This window comes from Lygodium microphyllum, chromosome 30, assembly GCF_053477565.2.
Source record: "Lygodium microphyllum isolate KBCC chromosome 30, Lygodium_microphyllum_v1.1.10, whole genome shotgun sequence".
Taxonomy (NCBI): Eukaryota; Viridiplantae; Streptophyta; class Polypodiopsida; order Schizaeales; family Lygodiaceae; genus Lygodium; species Lygodium microphyllum.
The window spans coordinates 22708454-22727560 of NC_141164.1; the positions used below are offsets into that span (position 1 = coordinate 22708454).

The following is a 19107-nucleotide window of genomic DNA, read 5'->3' on the forward strand; positions in this document are numbered from 1 at the left end:
TACAGTTTATGAAGCGTGTGGTACAGCCTTTGGATGTCCACCATGTTTTTGGTACCCACACTTAGCTTTGTTTGTGACAGCCTCTGGATGATTACCATGTTTGTGGTGTGCCCACGCTTTGCAGGTGGTTGCTCACTTAAGCCTCTACACACTTTGTGCCTTTCTGGTTGTGATTTGGGAGGGGTGTTGAGAATTAGGCAATCACACCCAATGTAGCCTCTTTGTGTGGAGTAGTTGGACCAAGGGAAATGCAAGCAATCTAGGAGAAGGGACTGAATCTCATAAGCACAGTGGTGAAAAGTGCTACCTATCCAAAAGACTATAAAGCATTGTACTTGCCTATCATTTGGATGGAATGTCATTGTACTTTTTGTCCTTTCAGTCAGTGTCATTGTCTACATACACAAGATTGTGTTTATGAGTCCAAGCTTCCATCTTGGAACCTAATTCACTTGTGTGACAGTCATTGTGTCTAAGTCAATGTTATCATGAGTGCTCTCTTTCTCTTCCATCCGCCATAGCCATGATCTAGATCCATGCATTCTAACACCACTCTCTCTAAGAAGGAAGGTTTGTTACATGAGATGTTATATAGCATCTACTTCGATATTCTACTACTCGTAGGACTGCATTTTACTCCCTTCAAAGTGTAGATTCTCTTCAGGTGCTATTGCTTGATCACTTAGGACAATACAATCATCTCAAAGCTTTGCTCCATTGTATCAACATGATTCATTCAGCATGATTCGATGTTCATAATTTTCCATTCACCTTCTTCTTTTGAGTTTCTGAGCTCTCTTCTCTCAATGTTTGTTGTACACAGTGTTTCTCCCCACAAACCCTACCATTTCTCAACATGATATTAGTACATACAGTCTTGTCTTTTGACACTGTATCAAAATAGAGGTGCTTAGAGAGCCAAAGTTCCTCTTCATTCAAGAAGGCAAAGAAGGTTGCAAGATTGGCAAAACCTTCAAATTTCCCCCTATTCCTATTGTATTATCGGAAGATACCCCTATCTTCTTCTCCCTCTCACCCTTCCTTTACAAGTTTTGCACACCAATGCGATGGCTTTTCCATAAACAAAAGGACAAACCATTGGGTGCTTGTCCTACGGCAAGAACGCTCAAAGCACGAAAGATTGTTGTCCTCGAACTTTGCTTCCTACCCCACTGAAGTATATGCATCTACCTCTTGGCACTTCTTGTGCCAGCTCACGCTTCTGCGCCACAATGGCCATTCTACAACAACTATCAAAGTTTCTCCTCAAGAGTAAAAGGAGGCTCTAATAACCTCATGAGGCGCTCAGACGCTCTATCCTCCTATAGACCACCCCAATGCGCTATGGCAATTTCCCCCACCTATTTTTGGACAGTCGTAAAGGGAGTGAAACACAGTCCTCAAGGGATGGAGTGGATGAAGATGATGACCAGGAATCACTGCCTGCCCAAGGAGGTGGAAATCAGCTGGGTTGCTTGCTGTGACAGCGAACACAACTGTAGCAGGGTCTGCAACAGCAAAACTCAGATCTGCCTAGGCTATAAACTGCAAACAGGAGCCATGTGCAAAGTCTGTAGGCAGCTGGTGGACAGCAAAATGCAGATCCATTTGCCCGGAGAATGTTTGGCAGCACACAATTTGATGTTGCCAGCATGCAACAGGTCACCGGTTAGTTGGAGGAGGAGTGGCAGCTAGGAGGCCAGATCTGCCTTGAAAACACAGCCTGAGGATAATGGAACAAGATGCTAGTGAAAGACAGCACGAGAGAGTCTCCACGAACTGAGATGTCCTTTGTATTAGGTGAGACAATAGTTGAGAGGCTGAAGAATGAAGAGGAGAATGATGGAAGAAGAGAATGTGATCTGATGGATTGATAAGATGAATGAAAGTGTGTGTTGATGAATGAAGTATGTGCCCTATTTATAGGCATTGATCACCGTAGGGTGGTGCCTAGCCTTTTTGGGGCTGCAAGTGTGAAAGAAAATGGGAATTAAGGAAAATAAGTACAATTAATGATTGGGGTTTCTCAACAATGTGTGGAGATCAGTTCGATGCCTTTGGATTGGAAGATTGCAGCACAGTCACAAGTAACGGGTAGGACAGGCCCTTGGTATGTCGAACGCCCTCCCCATGATGGTTGCATAATAGGACACATCATGTTCGGAGTGTTAGCAGATATTAGTCAGCTCATGGTGTGAGTTTGTGTGCAGAGGCTGGGCATTTTATGTAGCATTTTATGCAGTATTTTATGGCACATTTTTGTGGCCATTTATGATGTACTTTTAGCATTTATTGCTGGCCGACCAGCATTAAATGCTGGCCGACCAGCATTAAATGCTGGCCGACCAGCATTAAATGCTGGCCGACCAGCATTAAATGCTGGCCGACCTGCATTTTATGCTCCCCACTTTTATGGCTATTTATAGGGCTCCTCCTCCACAGTCTTTGGTACTTCAGCCATCAGTGGAGATCCTTCTGGGAGAGAGGAGCCGGTGCTGAGGAGCCCACGCAGCCAGTGACTCACCGTTGTATGCTGCTGTCTCGTGTTCGATATGGATTCCATTTCCCGAGCATACATCTGAGTTCTCATCTGTCTACTGTGTTCATTCTTTCTTCTGTCTTGTGTTTCAGCATATTCTTTACGCTTCCATTGCTGCAGCACTTCTGACATGGTATCAGATTTCAGGCTGCAACCTATTTGTGCTGTGTTTTCTTGCTGATTTCAGGATTTACACCTTTCTTGCTGATCAGCCAGCTGTCCTTCCTGCTGGCGACTGCTGATTTGCTGCTGGCGACATTGTTTCAGCATTTGCGTTTTGCATTTTTCTGGACAGATTTGCGTTTACTGCTGTTCCACTCTTTGCTGCCGTGTTTCCTTCATCAAACTGTTGGCAACAGTCTTTAGCCCCTGTTTATTCAGTTTGCAGCCTGCGTTTTGCTGTTTACAGCATTATTTTTGCCTGTTTTTTTGATTATTCAGGCCGTTTTTGCTGTTTTTGGCAGTTTTTGACTGATTTTTTTTCACTTAGTGCAGCAGCTTTTGGCTTATTTTGGTCAGCCTTTGGGTTATATTGCATGTGAATTCACTATTTTTGGTGTTTTTGGTTGCGTTTTGGCTGTGCTCACTCTCCAAACGACCTTCTTTTCTTCTACTTCTCTTTTCTACCTCCTCCAGATGGCCCCTCCGTGCACCTCAAGTGAAGATAAGCTACAGGGACGGCTTCCGTCACAGTATGGAGGGTCAGGTGAGGCTCTTGGAGCTTCAGAGAGGGGTTCGAAGAAGAAGAAGTCGCAGCCACAGCGTTACCATTGTGGGAAGAAAGGTCATCTACGGAAGGATTGTATAAAGTTAGCGGCGTCCAAGAAGAAGGCGAAGAAGTCGAAGCGGGATGCGGACTCCTCCGATGAGTCATCATCTGCCTCTGATTCTGACTCCGATCCTCCAGCCTCGGCCACGGCCAAGACGCGGAAGGGCTCGTCTTCGACAGATCGTGGGAAGGGATTGATGGCCCCTTCCACAGTTGCTTTCTAATGATGGCATGATGTCATCCCTCACGATTCCTTGGTGCCAGAGAGGGACTGTGAGAGGGTGTGTTGGTGGGGCTGCAGTGCCCCATCTATATTTTGATATAGATGCACAGGATCCAGAGAGGGATGTCCCTGACGCATCGACGGTATCTGGCAGTGAAATCCTAGAGACTGGAGTTGATTTCTGGGTTCATGATGAGCTGTTCTTCTTGACAGAGAGCGAGAGGCTTTCGTCTGGAACTCACATGAGGAGACACTTTGGTGGTTTGGCCAAAGGCGGGGAATCCATGGTCACATGTTCAGAGATATGTTTGGCAGATTGGCTTTGTATGTCCTGAGTGACATAGGTGACATTACACAGAGAGCTGCTATGAGTCTTCTCTATTTTCAGGTGTTGTTGGTATGATCGACATCGACATCAGATACTCTCCGAGGCATCTTGGTGGTGGGCTGGCCACTCACCGCTTGGACATCCATGGTCCTTCTGGTGTTTCTTTGTTGTGTAGTTTATGATTCTCCATCATTATTTTATTGTATCAGATCACACATGATCTGAGAGAGGGTGTTAGCAGATATTAGTCAGCTCATGGTGTGAGTTTGTGTGCAGAGGCTTAGCATTTTATGTAGCATTTTATGCAGTATTTTATGGCACATTTTTGTGGCCATTTATGATGTACTTTTAGCATTTATTGCTGGCCGACCAGCATTAAATGCTGGCCGACCTGCATTTTATGCTCCCCACTTTTGTGGCTATTTATAGGGCTCCTCCTCCACAGTCTTTGGTACTTCAGCCATCAGTGGAGATCCTTCTGGGAGAGAGGAGCCGGTGCTGAGGAGCCCACGCAGCCAGTGACTCACCGTTGTATGCTGCTGTCTCGTGTTCGATATGGATTCCATTTCCCGAGCATACATCTGAGTTCTCATCTGTCTACTGTGTTCATTCTTTCTTCTGTCTTGTGTTTCAGCATTTATTTCAGCATATTCTTTACGCTTCCATTGCTGCACCACTTCTGACACGGAGGTGATGGATCATAAGATGATGTCACGATGTGACGGGATGGGGACATGTTGCAAGATGGAACATAGTCAAATTTGGCGCCGATATTGACCTATGTAACATGTCTGAAACGCTCATGTGACACATCCTTGCAATTTGCCACATGTCTAACTTGCAAAGGACTCACCACTGACCTAAAAATTACCAACCTATAGGCTCCCTTTGTGAAGTACAATGCATTATAAATACCACCTTTGCAAAGTGCTGCACGTCAATGCATTCATTGTTCACTGTTTTAGTGGCCAGCTTTGCTTTCACTGCTCACTGCTTTGTCCATAGCTGCCAACCAGCCCATGCTTGTATTCCGTGCTCATCTTGAGTCTCGAATCTCCATGAGACATGACTATCCGCACTGTGTGGCCTCTCTCTCTCTCTCTCTCTCCCAGTCTCATTTGTTACTTTTTAAGTGTATCTATATGTGTGTGCGCATGTGCGTGCACGTGTATGCATGCATGCATGCATGCGCGTCGTCCCAGTACTCTATTCCCTGTCCCCTATTTTTCGGCCATCCCTATCACGTCCCCATCACATCCCCATCCTCGTTTCCCATCACTTGTGATTATGGATTGTAGTTATTTGGTTGTTGCCTAAGGCTCCTTCTGTGTGTACCTTGAAACATGAAGCCCATTTCTTTCATGGGTTCCTAGTATAAAATCTTTTCTAAAATCATCGCCGATAGATTGCAAAAAGTATTTTTGTAGTTGATCCATCCACGTCAATAGGGAGATGGGATGTTAATGTCCTATGAAACTGATGTCTACCATGGGTTTTGACTCTCATATGACTTATCATATTATACTATCAGTTGGGATGTTGTGGCCCATCTTGTTTATCATGGGTTTTGGTGCTCATATGACTTCTATTATTGATACCATCAGTTGGGATCTTGTGGCACATATTGCGCTTAATGGGAGTGTCACAAACAAGATTGCCTTGTGCCATTCTCTTCATCAAGGATGCCCTCTTAGTACTTTATTGTTTTCATTGGTCACTTACCTGATGCTTTCTTTATTGGATAGGTTGCTTGATGATGGGGAGATCATTGGTTTGACTCTTCCTAGTGGTGTTTAACTTTTGGGTCAATCTTTAGTAGACAATTCCTTTGTGTTTCTTAAGGCTGAATGGACCAATATGAATTGGGCAATGGCTATTTGGAGTTTGCTTGGTTTAGCTTCGAGGCTTCATATTAATGCTAAAAAATCTACGTTAATTTATTGTACAAAGATTGATTTGCAAGTTTTGGGTTGACAGGGAGCTGTTGATTCTAAAGACGAAATTACTTGATAGTTGGGATATCCCATTGGTCTGGATGTGGCTCGGGTCTCACTTTATTGGATGTCCTCTTGGGTTCATGATAGGTTTATCTACTAGAAGTCTCAAGGCTGGCATCTTCATGTGCTGCTCAAAGTGGCTCAATCATCATGATCAATATGGTCTCATATTTTCTGCCCTTATTTCCTTGAACTAAGAGGTCTCTCTTGGAATTGGTGCAGTTCATCTGTTTTATGTTGTGAGAAAAGAAAGGCAATCATTTGGGCGAAGTGTGTATTTCTTGGCAGCATGTTACTACTCCAAAACGATTGGGGGAGTAGCTTTGTTGGATGTCAATCTCCATATGATAGCTCTAAGAATGGCACTTTTTTCAGGCTTTGTGTGCATAGTCCTCCTTGGACTGATATTGTGAAACTTTTTATTGAGGAGATTGGTATCTCGCATAATCACATAGCTATTTGCATTTCTTGATGGCATGTGTTGAATTCCATTTGGCCTCAAACTTTCACATTCCTTTCTCCTTAGTCATTTGATTGGCTTTTGGTAGGAGATTCCCCGCTACCTAGTTTGGTATCCTCGTGATCTTAGAAAGGAGGCAAATTTATTACAAGTAGAAGTGTTGGCCACTTCCAAGCTACTAGATTGGCTTGACAAAGAGTCAAGACTTATAGTGGGATACATTTAATTGGATGGCTCGATTGGGGTTTCGGACCATAGTAGGAGGAGAACACCATTACTTGTGTTAATTGTTAATTGTTGGGAAAGGGGAAAAAATTTCACTTGCATTGGATGTCCATGCACCATTGATTTTACCCCCTCCCATAGTTATATACATGTAAAATCGTTTCTCTCTCTTTTTTTTTTGTAAAATGTAATTGTATTAATTATGAAAAAGTACAAGATTACATGATTACAAAATATAGTATAGCTCTAGGCCATCATGTATAAAATTTGAGACATCACAGTCAAAGTACAAAGGAAGCATAGTGACCAGAGGGGGGCAGAAGAAACTGCAAGGTGCCAAGCGAGCAAATCCGATCTAGGGAGAATATCTATTAACTCAATCAAGTTGAGCTGCCAATGAAGAAGTCCTTTCAAGCCGGCTGTATGGCTAAAATAGGTTCTCTCTCTCTCTCTCACACACACACACACACACACACACACACACACGCACGTACACAACTTGTGCCACCTTCAGCTATCTTGATGCTTCTTGACCCTTTCATCTAGTGTGATATCAGATTATTATTTATTTTGGGTCCTATGTTCCATTTTGATGTAACCAATGCATATTCTATGGAGCATATTGTCATGTTTTGTAAATTTATACAAGTTCCTTTTGAAGAGCTTTTGTAAGATATATTTAAATGGATAAATTTAGGTATATATATTATGTATATAGTGGAAGTTGTTCCCCTCACATTCCTATTTCCCCTAGCGCCGCGTTCCCGTTCCCCCAAGAGCTCTCATTCCCATTTTTTTTTCTTGTTCCCTTGCTACTATGTTGTAGATAGTACATGATGTTGTCGCTCTTGGGTAGCCTTGTCTTTATTCTTTCCGTTGCATTCCTTGTACTTTTGGGTACTTAGATGCTATAGCCAAATTTGGTTGTCCTTACAATAGCAACGTCAATGGTATACTCCATTGCCTAATTTTTAGCCTTCTTCACCTTGGTAGGATTGGATGTTTTGTGAAACTTGATGATTTCCAAAAAAGATCAGCTAATTAGATCTACCATAAGATGGTAGAGGGCAAGAGATGGATCATTGAGAAAGCCAATAAAGTATTGCATGTTCATGATACTAGAGGGAAATGACAGGATAGATTTCTCTAACTATGAAAGTCCAAGATTGCTTATTAGGGGAAAGTTTTTACATGGAGGCAGCATATTGGGGCTCTTCCCATTGGGGATGTGCTACGTGTTTGCAAGATCTCATGTAGTTGATGTATCTTTTGCACATGTGATGAGACATTGATTCATCTCTTCATCTCCTACCCTATAGTAGGACAAATTTGGAGCTTTGTTTCCATGCGGACCTCGGTGACTCAGCAAAAGCGGAAGGCCGTCTATTCTTGGGTCATGGGTAAGATGCCTTCTTGTCCACGTTGCAGTCAGATCATCCTCGCATCTTCCATTTTCTTATACAGATAGCTCTATAGCACATTTGATGCACCCATAATGCCTTCATTTTTGATTCAGCCTGGGGTATTCATGGTCATGTGGCCCATGTTTAAGGGTCACTGTTATGGGAGATCTGCTCCATGGTTTCGGTAGACTTGGTTCTCCTTGACGTGGTTGCTCCTTGACTAGATATTGTTTGCCTACTCATATTGGGTGGCCTACATGGTATTTTTTTGGTACTTTTTGGTAGCCTTTTGGCTTGACTTGTGATTGCTGGGATTTTCATGGCTAGCCAAAAGGTTTGATACTAGTACTTTCATTTAATTTAAGCTTCTTCACATGAGAGAAAGAAAGAAAGAAATATTAATGTTTGTTGAGGTCAAAATCAACCTATGAGACAAAACCATGCACAAGGCTGGTTGTCACTAGATATCAAAGTGTTACGTGCTAAAAGATGGTTGGTGATTAGTTAAGATGGGATGGGCGTGATGCCCAAGCTCATGCTTTGCTTGCAATTTTGTATAAAAGATAGACTATCCCGCATATTTAGTCATGCACAAAGGCCAAGGATGCAAGGATAAGCTTGTTTTGTTGGATCAGGTGCGCAATGAGGCTCATGTACCTATTTGTGTAAGCACCTTGAGATGGAGTACATGATAGAGGGTGATTCTGTGAAGGCATACATTACGCATGCCAAAGATATCATAGAGCAACATGCTAACATTGATGAAATCATTCCCGATGCATCTCTTATATCTACAGTCTTGGCTAGTCTACTTGATACTTATCAAAGTTTTGCCACTACACTTCGGTTACTTGCAAAAGGAGATGCTAATGCTTACACATTTGATGCATTGGTATCACTATTGTTGCAAGAAAAGGAATCAAGGCTGAATTGCTCTAATATAAGTTTGGATAATCAAGCATTTACAGCCAACCATCGAAACAAAGGAAAGTCATGGCAGCCCTCAAACTCAAAGGAAAAAGACAAAGTAGCTTCGTCTATGGACTCCTCAAGCACCAAGGATGATGGTGCTAAGAAAAAGAGTTGCAATTATTGTAGAAAGAAGGGGCATATTATTGAAGAATGCAAAAAGGGGATGACAAGTAAAAATAATAAATAATCGGGCATGAATGTTGTTGAAAATTCAGCAAATTCGAAGGATGCAACTGCACATTTGGCAAGCGTGGACATTAGTTAGTCTTAAGTCTTTGTTGTGCGTTGTTCATACGATCCTTCCTTACATGAGCATGGCCTTTCAGTTGCTTAAAATTGTAGCATATGTTATTTTGACAGTGGTGTTTCTAAGCACATAACGTCCTTAGGTGGCTTGTTTGTATCATATGTAAACGTACAAAAGGGGGGATTTGTTGTATGTGCAAACAATGCTTTGTATGCAATTCGAGGCATTGGTTAGATTCCATTATTGTCGTGGATGGGAAAATTATCATGCTTGAAAAAGTCCTCTTTGTGTAGGAATAAAGTAAAATTTGCTTTCAATTTCAGCCATTGCATGTGATGGTTTAGTGGTTAAATTCCACATGGATCGATGTAGTGTCTATGACTATATAGATGGGGATGCTCTTTTTGTCACTACTACTTTGTAAAATGGACTCTTATCAGATTGATTTATATGAGAGGAGAGCATTACAGGTTGATGCTACCATTGTGGATGACATTGAGTTATGGCCTGTTTGGTTTTGTTATCTTATTATGGCAGTTTGCTATACCTAAGAAACAAAAATGTGGTGTTTCATCTCCCTCCGTTGAAAGCACCTACGAACAATGTATGTGAAAGTTGTATACCTAGCAAAATGCATCGTGCTTTCTTTTCGAAGGGTGGTACTATGTGTGCTAATAAAAAATTATAGCTTGTGCATAGTGATGTTTGTGGGCCCATGTCAAATCGATCGAAGGATACTTGTACTTTGTTGCCTTCGTTGATGACATGACTCGTCACATTGTTGGGTATATGCTTTGAAGCACAAATCTGAAGTGTTTGCATGGTTTAAAACATTCTTGGCCTTGGTTGAAAATGGTAGTGGATACAAGTTGATTACAATACGTATCGATCGTAGGAAGAATATATGGCACGGGAGTTCTATTCCTTTTTGGTTGAAAAGGACATTATCCATCAATGTACTATGCCTTACACACCTCAACAAAATGGTGTGGTTGCACCTTGATGGAAATGGCACATTGTATACTGTCACACAATAAGCTGTCCCCAAAGTTTTGGCTTGATGCTATCATGTGTGCAATATATGTGCTGAATCGCAGTCCAACTAAAGCATTGGCTGAATGTATGTCTTATGAGGCTTGGAATGGCCAGAAACCAGTGGTGCCACATATCCGTGTCTGAAACCAGCCTTCCTCCTTAGATAGGGTGGTAAATAACCTGATTAAGCACTATTTACAGCAATTAACAAATTCACAAAACTGAAATGCACACTTTACCATATAATATTGGACATTGGACACCCTGTTGGCCCCAAAATTGGTTTCTCTTTCGGTATTTGTTTCACTTAATTGAAGAAAAAGTTGATGTACAATGGGATTCTCCCAGTCTCTTTTGGTATTCCAACTCCCCTTGCTGTCCAAAATGACCAGCAAGTCTTCAATCTAATTTGCTCCTTGATTTAGGCAATCAATTGGCCTTCACCTGCTTTGATGGAGATGGAAAATGCCCCGAACTCATTAATTTGCTAGTCCCTTCATCTGAATTTGATTGAAAACAGCTTCAGTCCTATTGAATCCAAGTCTTGGGGCTTCCAATTTTTGGTACGCTTCCCAAGGCTGGTGCTAAACCCTAATTTTTGCTATAGATTAGGGTTTACAGGAGAGAAATATGAAATTTCTTAGTCTCGGGTAATCTCGATGCTGTAATCTTTGAAGCAAGGCTGGGAGATGAGAGAGAATGTTAAGGAGAGAGAAAATTCAGACTTTCTTCACGAAGAACTGAAGAAAATCTATCATTTATTGTTGCTGCATTGTCTCAACAGCTTGTAGATGCAAAGAACTGAAGAAAATCGGTCATTTACTGTTGCTTCCCTGTCTCAATAGCTTGTAGATGGTGTCATTGTTGTTGATTCGTCTTCTCTTGCCCTTGGCTGCCTTAGAAGGTCATCCAATGACTGCAAATCAGACCATCAGCGTCTTCTCTCTCTCTCTCTCTTATAGGCTAAATCCACTAAAATGTCTCTCTCTAGTCTCTAAAGACGTTTTTCAGTCTTGCATGGGCATTTTTGACAAGTGGCAGTATTTCCAAATGGTTTTTTCAGCATTATCCATAATTAAATATTAAATATTAATTTTCAGTCTTTAAATATTAAAAATTAATCTAATAATTATTTCGATGCTGTGAAAAATAATCTAATTGGCCAATAATTAAATTGGCTAGGTACCTTCCATTCCCGAGTGTCTCCGCACCATCTTTGACCATCAGATTGGTGTTAAGTACCATTAAATGCTACTTCTCTAGTATCACCAACTGACACTTATGGCCAAATGAATGACCCAGGCCAACAATTGGCACCAGATACCACCAAGTACCTATGCAGCATAACTCATAGCAACTTTTGCCTTTGACATCCAGTGATTTCCTTTGGTCTCGGGCTCGTAAATTTACTCCCCAGTTATACCTCATATGTACAACATTCACTTAACCATGTGATTAGAAATTAATCCACATGTTAAGCGAGGTTTCAAAAATACAAGTCTTCATGATAGTATCTTTGGTTGCTTGGCACATGCGTTGGTGCCACAACCACAAAGACATAACTTAGAAGACAAGGCTATCAAATGCATTTTTATTGGGTTATAGTGCAGAAAGTAAAGGGTACCGCTTGTACCAACCCTCCACCAACAAGATTTTTGTTAGTAGAGATGTGGTATTCGCTAAACATGTTGGTCAGCCCTTCATGGATTGCAAAATCAGCAGCAAACATATGCTGAACAACCTATTAAGGGTTTACAGTATCAGCAGCAAACATATGTTGAACAACAGCATGAGTTTTAGCCCATTGATCAAGGCATTGTTGATTATGAAGTGGCTGATAAGAGGGTTGCTAATTGGGAAGCTAAAAAAGTCCCTAGATAGTTGTTAGATACATTATGGGAGAGCAAACAATGTGTTTCTCTTCCCGGTAGAATTAGAGTAGCCACTCGCTATGCACAGGGTAACATGGTTGCAGAGACACTTGTAGGTACTGCATGCAATGAAAAAGCTGTTTCTTTACACGATGCTTTACAAAACGAACACTGGATGGCAACTATGCAATCATAGTTAAACTCTATTGATAAAAATGGCACATGGGAGCTATGTGACTTGCTTGCTGGCAAGCGTGCTATAGGCACTAAGTGGGTTCACAAATTAAAACATAGATTTGATGGTAGCATTGATTGCTACAAGTCACGTCTTGTTGCCAAAGGTTATGCTCAACAACATGGGATCGACTATGATGAGACGTCTGCATCCACTTTATGTATGACTACCATTTGCAGTGTCATTACTTCGGTTGCTCATTACGATTGGCATGTGCATTACTTGGATGTGAAGACTGCTTTTTTGGATGGTGATCTTCACGAGGAGATTTATGCCACTCAACCTCTAGGCTTTGTTCAGAGAGGGTGAGAAACAAAGTGCGCCACTTGCATAAGGCCCTCTATGGCTCAAAGCAGGCACCCAAGGCATGTTATGAGAAGATACATGCATATTTGATTGCTCTTGGTTTCAGTGATTCACACACTGAGAGCACACTTTATGGCTGCAAAGAAGGGGATAGTCTCTTGATTCTCATTCTTTATGTGGATGACATGCTATTGTGATTGGACATCATCAGAAACATATTTCAGCCTTAAAAGCTGAATGGCAACATGTTTTTGATGTTACAAATCTTGGCCACTTGCACTATTATCTTGGCATATAGTTTACTACAGCTGAGGGAGGTATTATTTTGCACCAGTCTAAGTACATTGGGCAGCTTCTTGAGTGCTTTTAGATGCAAGACTGCAAGCTTGTCTCTACTCCTGTTGAGACAGGCCGCAAGTTTAGACTTGAGGATGGAAGAGAACCTTTTGATGCTTCTCTTTATCAGTAGACTATTGGTTGTTTATTGTATTTGTGTAGTACATGGCCGGATATGTAGTTTGGGGTCTCTTAGTTGGCACGATTTATACACAATTGTGGTACTGCGCATTGGCAAGTAGTTAAATGTGTATTTTGTTACCTTAAAGGCACTTAAACATTGGGCTTTTTTTATTGTAAAGCCACTTCTCTTTGCTTGCATGCATTTATAGATAGTGATTGGGCTAGTTGTTTTGACATCCACTAGTGGCAATTGTTTCATGCATTTCTTGGCTGAGCAAGAAGCAGTCTTTAGTGGCCACATCTAGTTGTGAAGCTGAATACATGGTAGCATTTACAACTTCATTGGAATGTGTATGATTCAGATACCTTTTGGTTGATCTTAGTGTGGGACAACAGTCATCCACTCCTATCTATATTGAAAATGAGAGCGCCATGGTAGTTTCGAGGAATCTAGTTTTTCATGCTCACACTAAGCACATTGAGGTACACTATCATTATGTTAGAGAGAGGCTCTTTGTAAGGGAGATTGACTTGGTTTATGTCCCTACACAAGACAACTTGTCAGATGTGTTTACGAAAGCTCTCTCTAGAGAGAAGCTCAAAGCCTTTTGCAAGGCTCTTGGCTTGATATCATGATTGATGTGCCTATTCCTTGTATATGTTCACATCATTGAGTTGAGGAGGGTTTGTTACACTTATCGTGTTCCTCCTAAGTTTTGGTGTGAACACTCCCTTATCTCACGGGTACTTTTTACCTTCTAGCTCAAGAAGGGTTTTTTTCCCGCGTGAACACCCGTTAGTGGGTGTGGTACTTAGTACCTTAGGCATTGTACTTTCATTCATTCTCACATAGTGGGTGTAACCTTCCAGCACTCTCTTCTCTCTTGCTGTTCACTGTGAGTATGCATGTGTTGTTGAACCCTGACCTAACATTATTGTCATGGTAGATGGTTTTGTGATGTCGGCAAGGATTGTTATCTATGATGTGGTTGCTCCATGGTTAGAAGTTACTCGCATGACTTCAATCATTGTTTGTGGGTGAGAGTGCAAGGCAACCTTACTTTTCAAGAGCTTCGACAAGTTCCATTTTCTTGCTAATAGTTACATGCTTGACATCCAAGATGGACGGTCGGATGCATGTAGCATTGATCATAGCATTGGGCCATTTGGGTGACTAGGTGTGAATGGGTCTTGCTAGGATGTCTAAAATCTCTTATAGTACGAACACACTGGGGGCACTTTAGGGCTAGGGGAATTGAGTTCTCTTTCTAGAACTCAAGGGCCATTTTTGCACATCATTGTGCAATCACTACGCTTGGACTCCAGGCCCAATGGCCATTGTGTCCATGTACCGGGCGGGATATTTGTGTGTTTGGAGAGAGAGAGAGAGAGAGAGAGAGAGAGCCTTGTTCCTTTTATGAAAAAAAAAGAGTCTTGTTCCTGTGGGATTGTGTTTGCATAGCTTTTTGGCTTCATGAGTGTTTGCTGCCTATCTTTGATTGTGCTTGGCTGGCCAGAAGGCCTGATGTAAATACTTCAATGCATTAATTCAAACTTCTTCACAAAAAGGGGAGAGAGATCCTACATTGGCAGTTTAGAACCATAGTTCCAGAATGATTTGGCTTCTTGACATGTGAGTGTGGGGAGTGTTCTCCCAGGGTGGAGGATGGGGGCTACAACAAGACATGGGATGGAGAAGAGAGAAGGGTGGGTGATGAGGCATGGCTGCAGGAAGAGGTGCAGATAGTAGGAAATTGCAAGCAGCAACTAGCCTCTACAATAATACATCACGTGTTTATTGGGGGACTGGGGATTTGCAAGAAGCAACTAGCCCCTGCAATAATACATCATGTGTTCTCCCAGGGTGGAGGATGGGGGCTAGAGCAAGACATGGGGATGAAGAAGAGAGAAGGGTGGGTGATGAGGCATGGCTGCAGGAAGAGGTGCAGATAGTAGGGATTTGCAAGCAGCAACTAGGCTCTACAATAATACATCACGTGTTTATTGGGGGCTGGGGATTTGCAAGCAGGTAAAGGGGGTCGGAAGGTGATGACCTTATTGACTATTTCTGATCTTCCTCTTATGATCACACAAATGTGTCACCTTTGCAACAGATGAAGCCCAAAGTTAGGTTGGCTTTTTCTGATTGGTATTGGTGGCTTCAATTCCTTCACTTTCTTTTTTCTTTTTGTTTTTTTGGGGGGGGGGGGGGGGGGGCGCTGTGGGATTGCTGTCGTTTTCTGGGCACTTCTGCAACGTTTCTTTGAGAAGTTCTTCAATACCCACCATAAGCGTCCTTGGTGGTGCTGATCACATGATGAATTTGGCTGCAGCTAAGTATATCAAGGAGGGGTTCAATACGTAGAATACTACTGAGCTTTCTAGCCTAACTGGCTAGGACTGAGATTTCAGCCCATTGCATACTATGGGATGACAGACTTGTTTATTTGATCGGAAGTGTAAATGTTGATAGCTTTACTTTAGTTGGATGTTTCAATGATTCAACTTGCAATTTTCTTCTTTTAGTTGTAGCTTTGGAGTCTGCATATCCTGGTGAGCTGACATGGATGTCTTGGACAGGTGGCAGCAGATGTTGACATTGATGAAGTGGCTCGACGTACAGATGGTTACAGTGGAGATGATTTGACAAACATATGCAGAGATGCTTCCATGAATGGAATGAGAAGGAAGATAGCCGGAAAAACTAGAGATGAGATAAAAAACATGACCAAAGATGCAATGCAGGAGCCAGTTGCCATGTGTGATTTTGAAGAAGCTCTTTCTAAAATTTCACGCAGTGTGTCAATTGCTGATATTGAACGCCATGAGAAATGGTTTGCTGAGTTTGGTTCAGCATAGCAGGTCCTCATGTTTTGCCAAAGCATCACAGCTAAGCTGGGCATTGCAATCTCCATCATGCGATTTCTATGTTTGCAAGTAAGGATTGGATGTCAGATGAATGCCCTACTATATGTGTACAATCTGGGACTTGACAAATTTATACATGTGAATTATCAGAAGAAAGGGATGGTTGCATTATGTGGTATCAAATTTCAGGGCCAATACACTTGGGGAGTGAGTGGGAGCAGTGGAATGCAAGTGGGTGGAAGAGCCCTTTGACTTGCATAGCCAGAGCAAGTCTTGTCAAGGTTGATAGTAGAATACCATTTAATCTGAAAGGTACTGAATACATGATTTGGCCAAACAGCAGTACTGTGGAGTTCTACTTTCACACACATAGGGATCCATGCAGGCATTGTCAGCAGTTCTTTATTCTTCTTGTGATTGACTGTAACTGATCGCCCATGAGGTCACTGGTGATTATGCTTTTGGAGAGTTTTTGTGGCAAATGCAGTCTGATCAAGTTGCATGTCCCGTCTCTCCTAAAAGTTTTGTTTAGCTTCATACTTCCTACTTTTGAGTACAGTGGTGCTTGATACTTTGCCATTTGAACTATCAAAACAGGTCCTGGCACTAGAGTCACTCCCAATATCTTGTGATGTTTTTTGTGCAAAGGTTATCTTTAAAGCAAAGATGCAAGTATGGTACGGTTTATAACTTGGGTATAAACAGTTAAGAAACATATGAATTTGCAGGGTGTTATGACTTCAGACTACAAACATTTAAAAATGTAATTTTGGTGTAAGTGGGCCGCAAAATTCTGTAAAACTCCTAGTGACCTGGCCCGTTGTTGATGAGATCAAACATTTATATTTTGTGGCACTGGTAAACTTTTCCTCTAGTCCATGACTTTAAACTGAAATTTGTAAATTTATTTGTGTGCAAGTATGGCCCATTTACTGATCAGTGACACTTATGAGGGCATATCTTATGCAAAAAATACCAAAATCAATACCCATAGATTTATTTATAACAACCATCTTCTAACCCATAATGACTGTTTGTACCATTAAATTGAACCTATCCCTAACATGAAAATGATATGATTTGAAAGGAGTGTCAACTCGCAATATCTAAGAGGGGTTTTGCAGGTTGATAAGGGACATTCATATTCATGCTTGCATTTCCCTTCTTAATACATCTATCTGAGGATAATGTTTTGTACTTGAGAAGCTTAAATAAGATGATATCGATGCCTTGTGCCTAAGATGACTTTCTCTTATCTTGACTTGCTATCTCTTCAGTCTTGTTCAAATGTCTAGTCTCCAACAAATGGATACTAGGTGGAGATAGTATCTTAGGATTGATCCTAAGGTTTTGGTTTGTGTTCATACTTTCCTCACGATATATAATGCCATTATAGCCTTTTGCCATCCATTCTTAAAGAAAGAGAAGAATTTATATCTATGTTAACAAGTGTTGTACTTTCATTATATTGATGCGACAAGTTAAATGATCTAAAACCAATCAAACATATGCTCTCTTTAGGAGCCTATGGTTGACTTTGAATGCATGTCTTCACTTCCCAATGCAATATCCAAAAACTACATCAATTGTAACTTTAGACTCCTTGATCATAGCCACTTTGTTTTTGTTGTTCTAGATGGCTCTAATAGCCATGGCTTAGATGATGTTCTAGAGATTAAGGAAGTAAGCACTTATTTGTCAAAGGTTGTGGTTTTTGTAGTTAATGCCAACATTTAACCTTTTTATTTGTTTTCCAAGCCTCGCTTTGTACTTGGGAGCAAGGGTTCCTTTCTACTTCCACTTGAATAAAGGTGGTATTTTTCTTCTTGTCAAAATCCTTTTTACTTTTACTAGATAGTGCCCTATTCCCCTTAGAGTCTTTAAAGGGGATAGGGGTGCCATAGGCATGTATGAACAAGTCGACCAACATTAAACTTTAGCTTACAATGTCTCTTCTTGCCAATTTGTCTTGGCCTCATCAAAATTATACGTCCTTGCGAGCTCTTGGAACTCTAGTAGATTGCCTCTAGTTGGATCCCAGTATTTAACAATTAGGAAAGCCCTTTCCTTTCCAATGCCTATGAACTTTTCCAATCCCTTTATGTAGGTGCCACCCCATCTTGGAAGGCCAATGGGGATAAGCCAAATGCTTTGGTCAAGCGAGGAATCACCACCTCTCATACTTTGGGTGACCGCTTGGATTCCTTAAAAGTATCCTTCTAGCTCTTCAACAAAGGCTTGGTTGTGGTTGAGGTTGGTATTTTGAAGCCATTTCCAACCGAGAGGATATATTTCCACTATAACTCATCTCATTTACCATTGATTAGTCGAGCCTTAGTCATCCAGTGTCTCATTATTATTGCCCATGGGGTATTTAGATGGAGGCGTGCCACTAATTTGAAGAGCGATTTGGATAATGCTACGACATCATTATATGTAAATGGTGGTAGTGCATTTGTTTTACATACATTACTAGTTTTTGGTTTTGGTATCTCAAGTTGTTAAATATTTTCTCATCTTATGTTCGAGTTACAAAAGTCAGAAGATTAAGCATTGCTATTACTTACTATGGTTTAAACTAAATCTAGGGCTAGAAATGGTAGCTCATGTTAGTGGAGTGACTGTGGATGTAGGCGTATGTTGTTTAGAAAAGTCATAGAACTCACACATGGCTTTTCTTGCCTAAGGTCAATGTGAAACTTAATTTTAAATGTAATTTTGTGTGTGCGCGCTTTTTTGGGGGGGGCGCGGGTTGGGGTTGTGTTGGCTACATGCATGCCTATGATCCACCATCCTAGGCATGATTCAAAATGTAAGTGTAGCTTATTGTTGGATTACTATCCATTTGATGTACATAGAGGTTCATCAATGTCAATCCAAATATAGGAAAATCACTTTCCTGGAGGTAGATATGATTACCTTGAAGCAATATACAAGGTTTGTGTAATTGAGAAATAGACACCTTATGGCTCATCATAATTTGCAATTACTTCTTTTGAATGAGGGTAGACGTAACACCATGGTGGATGTTCAATTTTCACACTAAATTAAAGGAAAATTTCCCAATTAAGTCTTTTTAGAATAAAGATCATGCTTACCTAAGATGACATCAATATTTTCCCCATACCAATAAAGGTTGGCTTCCTATCAACAATTCTGATGGGTAAAAT

The 19107-nt window shown here is 41.3% G+C and overlaps 1 protein-coding gene across 2 annotated transcripts in view; it reads left to right on the forward strand.

Annotated features, from left to right (window-relative positions):
- ERH3 (P-loop containing nucleoside triphosphate hydrolases superfamily protein) overlaps window positions 1–16902 on the forward strand; it is a 67843-nt gene extending 50941 nt beyond the window's left edge. The window contains exon 7 of one of the 2 annotated variants that reach the window (XM_087673456.1): window positions 15650–16902. In XM_087673456.1, the coding sequence (XP_087529582.1) occupies window positions 15650–15928 (279 nt within the window). In that variant the 3' untranslated portion in view covers window positions 15929–16902. The remainder of the gene's footprint in view (window positions 1–15649) is intronic. The other variant, XM_087673457.1, reaches the window with a different exon arrangement.
- The last annotated feature ends 2205 nt before the right edge of the window (window positions 16903–19107 follow it).